The 12,331-nt window shown below is 45.0% G+C and overlaps 2 protein-coding genes and 1 non-coding gene across 9 annotated transcripts in view; 1 reads left to right on the top strand and 2 right to left on the bottom strand.

Annotated features, from left to right (window-relative positions):
* NT5DC3 (5'-nucleotidase domain containing 3) overlaps window positions 1-1,608 on the bottom strand; it is a 58,538-nt gene extending 56,930 nt beyond the window's left edge. The window contains exon 1 of the mRNA XM_032346574.1: window positions 1,291-1,608. Within this exon, the coding sequence (XP_032202465.1) occupies window positions 1,291-1,492 (202 nt within the window). The 5' untranslated portion in view covers window positions 1,493-1,608. The remainder of the gene's footprint in view (window positions 1-1,290) is intronic.
* A 1,520-nt stretch (window positions 1,609-3,128) lies between these two features.
* The window catches only part of LOC116592918 (putative tetratricopeptide repeat protein 41), an 85,347-nt gene continuing 76,144 nt past the window's right edge, over window positions 3,129-12,331 (bottom strand). For all 7 annotated transcript variants that reach the window (XM_032346561.1, XM_032346567.1, XM_032346564.1 and 4 more), the window contains 2 exons: window positions 3,908-4,037; window positions 3,129-3,811 (listed from right to left, as the gene is read on the bottom strand). In XM_032346561.1, coding sequence (XP_032202452.1) covers window positions 3,136-3,811; window positions 3,908-4,037 — 806 coding nt within the window. In that variant the 3' untranslated portion in view covers window positions 3,129-3,135. The remainder of the gene's footprint in view (window positions 3,812-3,907; window positions 4,038-12,331) is intronic.
* LOC116594604 lies at window positions 4,138-4,246 on the top strand. Its single transcript, XR_004287314.1, has one exon. It is a non-coding gene; the product is annotated as a U6 spliceosomal RNA (small nuclear RNA).

Genomic DNA, 12,331 nt, shown 5'->3' with positions numbered 1-12,331 from the left:
TTTCATCTAAGATCTGCCATTTCCAGCATCTGCAAAGCCAGTCTTCTTTCCACCGTTACCACACAACTACTTCAAAAAACGGTCCACATTTTAACTCTGAGCAAAGGAAAACTAAAAAGCGCTATTTCACAGAAGTCTGCATTGCTAGCCTCTTTTGAGTTCCCTCAGAAAAGTATCCCAGTTGGTGAAAAGAACTCCTTGCTTTCTTTCATTAAACTGACTTCTGGCCAGAAGACTGAAAATGTGATCCTACCAAATGTGATCTCCCACCAAATCGTCTCCTTATCTCCACTTGCTATCTCCACCCCACCTCACTCCCAGCAACAGTATAAATATTTCAATTCTAAATCTTCCTTGAAAGCAGCAGCACTAATGACTTATCACTGGTCCTTTACACCAGCTCCCCAACAGCCAGCTGCTAGAGGAAGGTAGGGCAGCACAGGAAACAGGACGGAGGGTTAGGGGCGGAGACAGACCCCAGGTCAAGGTGTGACCTTGGGCAGGTTCCTTAAACTTGAGTCTTGCTTTTCCCATCTACAGGACGCGGATGTGGCACAAATATTCCCTGGTAGATATTAAAATTCAAGCAGACAGTCGGTGTGCCTGGCCCTATTATTTATCGAGGCCTCTTTCTGCCTCTGCCCATCTCCCTTACTAACCACAGAACCAAGTTGATTTTATGTTCCCCTGGCAACTAAGGAGTCACTCCCTGGAACTCCCTCCTCAATTAAGTTAGTACACAACTCAGGACACTGTCAACTTGGGACCTCTCCTATTTCAAACACAGCAGAAAACTAAACAAAACGAAACCACACACAAGAAACAGAACCAAAAAAAAAAAGGAAAATCAACTCCAGCCACTGCCACCTGCCTGGCAGCTCAGCTCCGGAGGAACTCGCCGCCTGCCGGACTCCGGCTGTTTCTATTATTACTGCCGGTTACTAACAATACCTAACGGTGTGCGTGGGGGCCGCTGTCTCCCAAGCGATGGAGACCAAAGCGCTTCCGATGCGAATTTCTGGTTAAAAATCGCAAGAATTTATAAAACTGCTTTCCCGACAGGAGAAAGCAAATTTATAAAGTTTCTGGAGGCGCATTTTTCCGCGTTTCCCGGAATCGCACTGCAGAGATGTCGCCGCAGCTGGAACTGAGGGCGACAGAGGGTCACGATTAGAGTGCCCTAGAGGTCAGCAGCGCGGCCGGCGCGGGTCGGAGGCCGCCCGCTTCCCCGCCGACCGCCCGCGACGGGCCCTCAGGGACCGGAGGTTCCGCGGGCGCCGCCGCACTCACCGTCCGCGCTCCTCTTCGCCTCCCGGTAGCGCTCCCACAAGTAGCCTTTCATGTCCGGGGCCGTCCCAGGTGCTGTGCACAAGGGCCGTGCGGGGCCCGCGCGCGGCCGCCCCCGGGCCACACTCCCGCAGCCGCCCCACAGAGCCGCCGCCGCCCTCGCCCCGGCCCCACGGGCCACCGCCACGGCCGCCGCCGTGGCCATGCTTGCCGCCGCCCTGCTGCGAGTGGCACCCGGAGCAGGACGCCAGGGCTCCGCCTGCGCTCAGACCGCTGGCTGGCAGCTCCCTGCGTCGGAGCACGTGGCGGCGGCGCGGCCCGCCCTTTTGGCCGCCTCGGGGGCGGAGCCACCGCGGAGGCGGGGAGGAGGCGGGGCCTCTCCGGCGCGGGGCGGGGACATGGGCGGGGCCCAGTCCTACCAGACAGGCGTCGGGGCCGGGCTCTGCCCGGCGAAAGACGGGGGCGGGGGCCGGTCTGGGAAGACCCTGGATCCCCGGGCTTAGATCTTTCCAGTGCCTCCCGTTATGGACCAACTGGGCCAGGTCCCATAGGTGGGCTGATGTGTTTGAAGGTCATCTTCTTCCCCCGCCCCAGCCCACTGCAGAGCCTAAAAGGACAGGGCCCCTCCAGGGATTCCTGGCTGGAGAGGGAGGCGGTCAGGACACCGCCACCCTGCTCCTCCGGCTCTGGCTCGCGCTTACAGGGGCGGTGCACCTGTCTTCCTCCAGATCTGCGAGGCTGCACCTGTCCTGTGCATTGTGGTTCCGCCAAAAACAAACAGTAACCCCCGCGTGCGACATTTCTGTGTGGCTGAAGCCGACTTGGCTGCTGCAGGCAAGACCGATGCTGCCCACCCAGACCCCGGCTGAGAATCCTTGAACGGAGAGGACTTCCCAAGCTCTTGGTTACTGTGGTTACCGATGAGCAGGGTGTCCGGCGGAGGGCAGGGAAAACTCTCCAGGCTGGCACACGGCCTGGGAGACCACACTGCCTGCCGTGTGTGAAATAGGACACGATTTAAAACAACCCAAGCGTTCACATATGTTTAAATTGTGGGCTGGAGGGGTGGGAGGATGCTTCCTGGAACAAGGTGGCCTCTGAGTTAGACCGTTACAGAGAACAACTACTGTTCATTAAAGGCTCGCTGTGTGCATTATCTAATGCAATCCTCTCGGCAATCCCTCGGCGCTGGGATTTCTAACATTTTATAACTAATGAAACTGAGGCTAAGAGAAGTGAACTAATTATCCTGAAGTCATACAGCTGAGTCCATTCTCCCGTTTGGCTTCCTAACATAGTATGTAGGATTTAGTTGGGTGATGAGGTAACCAATAAGTAATCCTTAACAGTTAATGGGTAAAAAATCACTGGTGAGAGGCAATTGTTACGTTTAAAACAGATATCAAACCCATGGACTCTGGGACACTAAACTTACTTTGCGGTTTTTGGTTTATTCCAGTTTATCTTTTCTTACTCATGTTTCATTAAAAAAAGTGTTGGTGCTTGCAATAATAAATTTTTACATGGAAAATCAATTCATAAATCCAAAATAAACTATAGCAACATAATTGTAACATAATTAGAACTCTAATAGCACTGCTTTAGCATATTTTTAGACACGGAACCCTGTAAGAGCAACATTCTTCTACCTACCATACAAATGTGAATCACATCAAAATTGTTCTTTTTTAGCTAAGTTCTATTACAACATTTTAAAGAGCTAAAAAAGATCAAAACCCTAGACTTTATCATCACCTCTAAGAGTTATAAGAGAAAATATCTCCTCAAAGAGTTCTAAACAAAGACAGCTAAAAAGAAATTACAGACACAAAAAGCCCATGATAATTTTTATACTTTATTAGTATCATGTGAGTTCTTCAACAATTTGGTTTCAAACTGTGGTCTTCTCTCAAAACAACTCTTCTGGGAAACTGAACTGTAGTCTGGGCTATGAAAAAGCCACTTTTCTGATATGAACTCAGATATGGATTCCCAGGGATTATTTGTATTAAAAGATCCTACTACCAAGGGATGCCTGTAAATTGTGGTGATTTGGCCTTTTCCACTCTTGCCTTTAGCTGACAAGATCCTTTGCCGTGAAAACTTAATGACACCATCCATTTTACCCAAAGATAAGATCTTAGAGGAATAATCTTGCTTTTTCAGTGAAGCTTCTTTCTCTGGGCCATTCCATAGCTCAAGATTATTTTGTGTCTTCTGTGGGATCTTCTCAATAGAAACGGAAATAATGGGTCTCAAGACCTTTTTCCCTTTTCCGGAAGCACATTTTGATTTATCTGAAATTGTATGAGTTGCCAAGTCCATGCTTTTAGCTCTCTGTAGCTTATCTGTGTTCATGCATATTGCAGAGCTCACTGTATTAGAACTTTGAGCACTGTGGTAGTTTAATTTAAGTAAGTGGTCCCATAATGAGGTGCCATTCCTGGAACCCTCAGAAAACTGCCGGTTCATGCCTTGAGACCAACATCTCCTACTTCTGATCCATTCAATTTCCCTCAGCAGCCTGCAAAAGATTAAAAAAAAAATTGTCAAGAGGTCACATATCTAAGGTGAATAACCAGAAGCACTTTTCTTGTTGAGACACAGAACAGAAACTCACTGCAGGATTCCATGGATTGATGAATGAGAAGATCCCAGGTAGGTCGCCCTTAAATCAAGCGATCTGTACAAATAGCCCACTGCTTCAGTGATGATGTGATGACCAGAGTCACTGACCAATAACTGACCTGCTGGATATTTGAAAATAAAAATATTAGAATTTTTAAAAATCACTCCTAGTTTCACATATGTAAGAGAAGGGTAGGAAAAAATTATAAAACATGGCATTGGGTGCTTACTTTGGCAGCATAGATATTGATATTGGAATGATACGGAGAAGATTTAGCATGACCCCCTACACAAGGATGACGTACAAATTCATGGAGCATTCCGGGTTTAAAAAAAAAAAAAAGATGGCATCAGAACATCATCTATTGTAGTATTCCTGCCAAAGAATTTAACCTAAGGCTAGTTATAAGGAAATAGTCAGATACAAATTGAAGGACACTGAGGCGGGGAGGGTAAAGCAGAACCTGACCTCGACTCTTCAAAAATGTCAATGCCATGAGAAAACAAAACAAGCCTACTTAAAGTTCTAGGCTAAAAGAAGACAACCAAATACAATGGAAGATCTAACACAGGATTCTGGATCAGAAAACAAGTAACTATAAAGAACATTTACTAGAACACTCGGGGACATGGAAATCTAAACTGCACATTAGAAAAATAGCCTTTTGCTTTGGTTAAATTTTCTAGCTTTTTGTTTCTTTTTTTTTAATTTTTTTAATTTTTATTTTTTATAAACATATAATATATTTTTATCCCCAGGGGTACAGATCTGTGAATCGCCAGGTTTACACACATAAATTTTCTAGCTTTGAGCATTGTATTGCGGTCACGTAGGGGATTGTCCTCGTACTTGGAAAACACAAGCTGAAGTATTTACAGATGTGACATATCAGCAACTAACATTCAAATGGTGTATATGTATATGTGTGTGTGTGTGTGTGTGTGTGCGCGCGTGTGTGTTTACGAAAGAATGCAAGTGTCAAAATGTTAACAACTAGTGAATATAGGTAAAGGCCTGTAGGTGTTCATTATACAGTGCCAGGTGCCACTGTCAATAATTTAATATAATTCTCTAAAATGTGTTAAAAGTAAAAATATACACATATATATTTTACAACCTAATTTACTAGTGGTATTCATTTAATTCATTTTATCCATTTATGTGGCTGCTTTAAGAAGCTGAATTTATACCCCCTGGTTATAAACATAATGGAAGGCCAGTGCATATAGGGTCAATCTGTGGCAAAGAGACTACACCAAGAATATTAGGGTGAGGGGCACCTGGGTAGCTCAGTCAGTTAAGTGTCTCCCTTTGGCTTGGGTCATGATCTCAGGGTCCTGGGATTGAGTCCCCCATAGGGTTCCCTATGCTCAGCAGGGAGTCTGCTTCTCCCTCTGCCCCTCCACCTGTTTATGTGCTCTCTCTCTATCTCTCTCTCAAATAAATAAAAATAAAATCTTAAAAAAAAAAAGGCATATCATGGTGAAAACCACTGGCAGATGGCCCAGCCAGTGTCCCTGTATTAATAATAATAGTAACAACTGTAAATTACGTGAGTGATTGTCATCTGTCAGGCCTGTGCAATTCTGTAAGCCATGAAACTATCATCACTTGTCTTTTTTTTTTTCTCATTTAGGTTTTTAATAGGATACACATCCACATGGTTCAAAATTAAAATATATAAAGATATAAAGTAAAAATCTCTCCCCCATCTCAGTCCCCAACTATGCAATTTTCTCCTCAAACACGTGTCCTTCCAGAGAGTTTATGGTGCATATCCATCGTCTTTTCAAGAGGAGAAAACTGAAAGAAGTAACTTGCTCCCGTTCATGATAGAACAGTCCAGTTCACGGTAGAACAATCCTCATCCCCAAGCCCTTGTCCTCGACTATGGTACTAAACCGCCCCTTCCCTCATACTGGAATGTTCTTCTTCTGAGGACCAGCTGGTGTCTTCTGCTTGCAGAAATGTTCTCTCTCTGTCTCTCTGATTCATGAGTCATAACCCAGGTCTCAAAATCTGGTAGGGAGTTGTAGCTATTGGCTCTGCTTAGCAATCCATGGCTATTTTGCCTTTTTTTGAATTATTTTCATAACTCCCTATGATGTTCCCAGTTGGCCCAATCTAGCACAGCAGAGTGTACTTGTGAATTACCCTGTCCAAGACAGCCACACTGCACTGGCCTTAACTAGCCTCACAAGATAAAGTGGAGAAGGAAGCCAGAATGTCTCATGTGGCAGCTGAACAAGAACCCATTCTCTGAGATCCTCTGGAGGCCAATAACCATGCCGCACAGAAAGTTCATTCTGCCCCAGGCCCTTTAAGAGGTTCTGAGTTGTCACACAGACCACAGTCCTCCACACACACTATTTCAGGCTTCTGTTTCTCAGACTCCCTGTTGGCCAAACATCTTGGCTCCCCAGGCCCCTTTACCCTCAGGATCCATTCTGGACCTGTATCTATAGCTTTGACCTCAGACATAATCCAATTCTTTCTTTCTGGAAACAAGCATTGATTGTAGCTGCCAGGAAGGGACATCCTTGCCTTAGGCCCAACCCCAATCCACCCCATTCTCCCTTGGGGTTAGAGTTCCAGCTCAGCAGCAATACCCAGCCTGGCCCGCCCTCCCAACCCAGCAGAGAAGACACGGCAGGATGGGTTCATTTAAACTGGAGAGAAATCACTGAACTTCTTCTCACTTCAACCCTTCATTCTGGAGGGGAAGGGAATCTAACATTAATTGGGCATTCTGTTGGTTACTCTGTGTACCTCTTCTCATTCAACCCTCAGAATAACCCTATAGGCAGACGTTATTTTCCCCTTTTGGTCAGTAAGACAACTGAGACTCAGGGAGGTTATGTCCAGAAAACAGCAGAACTGGGCTTCAAAGCCAATTTACTGAGATTCAAGCACCGTAACTTCTAGAAGTGGGTGAAGAGAACACCAGTCGCCCTGCTGCATTGGTTCCCTATTAGATTTTTCCATAAAAATATAGGTAGGAAGGAACCATCAGTTACAGTCTCCATTTTGAACTTGTGGAGGGAATGGGAATCAGAGGTGAGAAGAGGGGGGACAGTCCCACCCACTATCTTGAAAATCTGTTCTCAGATTTTAAGTGGTAAGTTTTCCTAGTCCTCCCCTACACACACACACACTTTTTTACTGCTTAATATTTTTTTTAAGTGGTGTCTTTACCATTTCCTCTGGAAAAAGAATAAGATATTTTATCTGAAGATAATCCTCAGTCCTTTTAAGAATTCATCTAAAGTACAACCTTTTCTAGTCTTTATTCTACTGAAATTGAAGCTTGTTCCGCGTGCTTCCTCTACCATGTGCGGTTACCTCATAGGTGGGATTTCGCAATGCCAGGCCTGTGTTTATTTTCTCCCCAGCCCAGATTTGCACTGCAGGTGGTCATCAACGGGTAGCAAGGAAGATCTCAGGTGTTGGTGGAGGTCCTCAGGAAGTCTCCCTGAATGGCTCTGTGGACCCTGCCCAACAGTGAACTCCCCCCCCCCAAGCCCCCACCCCCAATCCCCCACCACTGCCCTGCTGTGTGGGGAGAGAATGCGCTAGGAAGTGGAGCCAATCACCATCTCTATTTTCCACCCAGAAGATGTGCTGTAAATGTGTAATGAGGAAGGAGGATTATGTAAGATCTAGAAGTTCTTTGTTCAAAGTCTTTTTTTGTTTGCTATGTCTATGTTTGCTATGCTATGTCTAAAGTTTCTTTGTGAGAAGTCCTTCAGGTTGAGAATTAAGCTGTTTGCACATTATTTCAATAAATGTCTACAAACATATAGGGGAGGGAGAAAGCCATCATTGTCTCAAATAAAGTAGAAAGTTGCAGTTGGCTATCTCCATGGGCCTTCAGTTTCTGCCCAGAAGGAAATAATAAAAGAGGGTAGATGTGCGTTTGGTGGTGGAGCGGTCCTACGCCCCACCCCTTTTCACTGAGACCACTGACTAGTCTGCTCACAGGGACCGAGATGCAGATGGCAAGCAGCAACCTTTCATGGTCTGCCTCAGTACTGCATGAGTTCACTCCACCAATTCGAAGGCCTGTGCACAACCCACCTTTGGGTAGAGGGAACAAAGTCCTTGTTCTCTCCTTCATGGGATTTTGTCCCTACCACTCCACCAAAACCCAAGGCTCCCTGTGACCTCTGTGTTGCAATGGTCTGCTCTCAACCTGGTGGTCAGTTGCCAGACCTCTCCTTTCTCAGCTTCCATGACATTACTGATTCTCAGCCTACCTCTAGAACCCATCCTCATCTTTGGTACAACTCTTCACTCTGCCCACCCTTTAAGTACTAGCATTCTTCCAAGTTCTATCTCCTGCCATCTTCTTGTCTTATATTCTTCTTAGCTCTTTCAACCATTCAACCAGGTTGAGCCATCAAGCATATGCTAGGGACTCCAAAATCTGTTTCTCCAGCTCATTCTTCCAGCTCCTAAGCACCAGACTCAGGTGCCCTAGTCCCTACTGAATGTATCCCCATAGATGAGATTCAAACTCAACATGCCCTAAATGAGCTCATCATGGCTCCCACCCTAACTCTTGACCTGTGCTTCCTATCCTGGAATGGCAACAACCTCATCTACCAAGATGCAATGACCTACGGTAGAGTCATAAACTGGAGGATACCTTACTCTTTTCCTCACCTCCCACATCCAATCAAACACAGAGCCCAGTCGGATTTACTTCCTAAATCTCAAATACATTCTTTCTCCTCATTTCTAAAGTCCTTGTCTAACACAAGAGACTGCCCAGTTCCCTCTCACCAGTCCTACCCTCCATTCAGCCATAAGAATATTATATCTAAAATATAAATCTATTCAGGATGCTTTGTGCTGGAAATTCGACAGCAGCTCCCCCGACAAACCCTTTAATATAGTAGACAGGATTCTCCATGCCCAGAAGCTTGCTTTGTTCATGTGGATTCTTCTTGATTGAAATGCTTTCCTCACCTTCTTTACCAGACAAACATCTGTCAGGACTCACAGCCAAGTCACCTTTTCTGGAAAGTCTTCCTTGTTCCTTCTTTTATGTGCCTCCCCATACCCTCTACCAACATCTGTCATAACACACATCTCACTGATGTCAGTTATTTTTATGTGCTTATCTTCCCAACAAGGGTACAAACTCCTAGGGCCCACAAACAATACAAAAAGTATGGGATTGAGGGTCAGAGACTGGGTTCCAAGTCCTCAGTCTACTACTTACTAGCTGCAAGGGTTTGGAATACCACTAGGTCTTATGTTATTATCTAATCAACAGGATTCTCTGATCAGTAGTTCCAGGATATGTATATAACCTATCTGCTATTTTCTCAGCTTTAAAATTAGCTGAGTCATCTCTAGAATCCTTTCCAGGTTAAAAAGTGTTCTCAGAGGGCCACCTGAGTGGCTCAGTTGGTTCGGTGTCTGACTCCTGATTTCAGGTCAGGTCATGATCTCAGGGTCATGATATTGAGCTCCGTGGCAGGCTACACACTCGTGTGGAGCCTACTTGAGGGTCTCTCTCTCCCTCTGCCCCTCCCCATCCACCCCAGCTTGCATGCTCTCTCTCCAAAAAAAAAAAAAAGTGTTCTAAGCTTATGAGGGCTATTAGACATTCTCCTGCAACCAAAAATACTTATAAACTTATGACCCATTAAAAATGGTGAAACCGGGGCACCTGGGTGGCTCAGTGGGTTAATGCCTCTGCCTTTGGCTCAGGTCATGACCTCAGGGTCATGGGATCAAGCCCCGCATCGGGCTCTCTGCTCAGCAAGGAGCCTGCTTTCCCCTCCCTCTCTACCTGCCTCTCTGCCTACTTGTGATCTCTGTGTGTCAAATGAATGAGTAAAATCGTTTTGAAAAAAATGATGAAACCTGGGGCACCTGCGTGGCTCAGTTGGTTAAACACCTGCCTTCGACTCAGGTCATGATCTCACAGTCCTGGGATCAAGCCCCGAGTCAGGTTCCAGGCTCAGCAGGGAGTCTGCTTCTCCTTCTCCCTCTGATTCTCCCCCTGCTCATATTCTCTCTCTCTAATAAATAAAATCCTTAAAAATAAATAAATAAATAAATAAATACGATGAAATCTACAGAAGAAGTAGAAAAGAAACCCTGTTAACAGACATGCATGAGTCTGCCGGATTAACCAGGGCCCTCTATTTCCTCTGCAAAATAAGACAGGCTGGTGCCCAGGGCACACTCAGAGCCTGGAGCCAGGAGGCTCATCTCTGCTGTGCCCGCAGACTTCTGTTCCTTGCTGCTGGGTTCTAGCGTGACCAAGAGTCAACTGGATTCTTAGTCTCACCTTGGTAACTAAATTAAGTACAGTACAAACTGATGAGATATTTAGTGTGAAATGAAGGAGAGTTGTTTTCTACGAAAAATAGGCTGAATGCTCTGTAATTCTTTCCAATTCCAGCACAAGGCAATAGTGGAAGGTTGAGGGAAGAAAGAGGGAACCGTCTAGAAGGATCGGGCACAGATTGCATCACTATTGTCTAAAGTCTCACCCTACAGAAGCCAAAACTGGAAATTGTGGGTGGTGCATTTTGAGAAGGATGACATCTCATTCCAATCAGAGGACCCAATTATTGAAAGAAAGAAAGAAACAAAGGAAGGAAGGAAGGAAGGAAGGAAGGAAGGAAGGAAATTTAAAAGTTTGTACCTAAATTTAAAAGTTTGGGGAAATGATTACATTTATATGTGTAAGTTAAAATAAAAGGCAGTCTGTCTGTATCACTTGCTTGACCCTTTGGATTAAGGGACCTACTGCTGTAGAGAAGAAGACCATGGCTGAGCTGAGCATTTAAAAAAAGTCATATGAGGAGAGAGGACTGACTCACCCTACTGAAAGTCACCCACTAGAGCTTTTGTTTAATTTCTCCCTTCTAAATTTGACTGAGATGGTTGGCATTTCTTTTTTAAAAGAATCCCAGGGAGAGGGAAGTAACATAAAGTTCATCTAACCATACTTCTTCCAAAATAAACAATTCGGTACAGAACACTCAGCTTGACATAATGGAATATGAAAAGCCACATTCCCACTGAAATCAGTTCTCAAAAGGCGGATTTAAAGCACTTATCAGGAAAAGAGAACAGGAGGATGGCTCTGTGTCAGAGGTAGTGTGGAACAAAAATCCTCTTTTCATCACCAGGAGTAGTATTCAAATCTCCAGAATTAACCATTTTAGTAGGTTAAGATTTGTCTTGAAACTGGATTGAAATAAGGAGAGACAAGCTGTAAAGGATATATTCCATGGAAAGATTTCAGTTTTGAATAAGTGCCTCACAAAACCATAATCAGAAGAGGAAACAAAATGTAGAATTTATTGCCCCTCACAAATCTTTCACTTAATATGTGTTTACTATAATCTCATGCATAAAAATGCTATAATTAAAATCTGAATTATCCTTGCTGGGAGCCCACTATCTTTCACTTTGGAAGATTATAGTGCATTTTGTATGTTGACCAAATAAAATAATAAAAGACTAAGAAGGTGCCAAGACTTTCAAGCTAGCAATTTATCAGCGTTAATCTATAATCCAAACCAAAATATGTAAAGTCTACTGATGACAATTGTTTCCAATAGGTTAAAATGCAATTTGGGTCATTTCTTTCGAAGTTGTTAGCCTGGAGCCTAGTTCCTGCTTCTTTTGGATGGTCAGTGAATTGTGTAAATACCTAGAAAGAACCTGTTGATGTACTTCCTCACCCTTCCTGCCCTGGCAGAGCCCTGTCCTACAGCTAGCACTCTTTCTCCTGCTTTGACAAGGCCCCTGATCCTGGGAGTTCATAGTCTGTTTGAGAGGTCAAAATACTCACACTGGAAAGAAACAGAAACTCAGTGTCAAAAAAGGATCCTTTGGGGGTGCCTGGGTGGCTCGGTCAGTCAAGCGTCAGACCCTTGATTTCAGCTCAGGTCATGATCTCAGGGTCGTGAGATGGAGCCCCACACTGGGCTCCGAGCTGGGCATGGAGTCTGCTTAAGATTCTCTCTCTTTCTCGGGGCACCTGGGTGGCTCAGTGGGTTAAGCCTCTGCTTTCGGCTCAGGCCATGATCCCAGGGTCCTGGGATCGAGCCCCATATCAGGCTCTCTGTTCAGCGGGGAGCCTGCTTCCCCCTCTCTCTCTGCCTGCCTCTCTGCCTACTTGTGATCTCTGTCCGTCAAGTAAATAAATAAAATCTTTAAAAAAAAAAAAAAAAAAAAGATTCTCTCTCTTTCTGTCCCACTGCCACAAAAGAAAAAAAAAAAAAAAAGGATCCTTTGAGCTTCTTCATGTCTCTGGCATGGCATATTGTATTAGAAACCTCTCGTGATGGCTACATTAAAGGAATGACCCCAGGTCCCCCCCCCCAATCCCTCTGCTTGGCAAAAGCCTCGCACTGGTTTGCAACTACTCTTATGGTGACA

This window comes from Mustela erminea, chromosome 6 (assembly GCF_009829155.1).
Source record: "Mustela erminea isolate mMusErm1 chromosome 6, mMusErm1.Pri, whole genome shotgun sequence".
Classification (NCBI taxonomy): Eukaryota; Metazoa; Chordata; class Mammalia; order Carnivora; family Mustelidae; genus Mustela; species Mustela erminea.
Note: the sequence above shows the minus strand (reverse complement) of the source record. Positions and strands in the feature narration are given on the sequence as shown.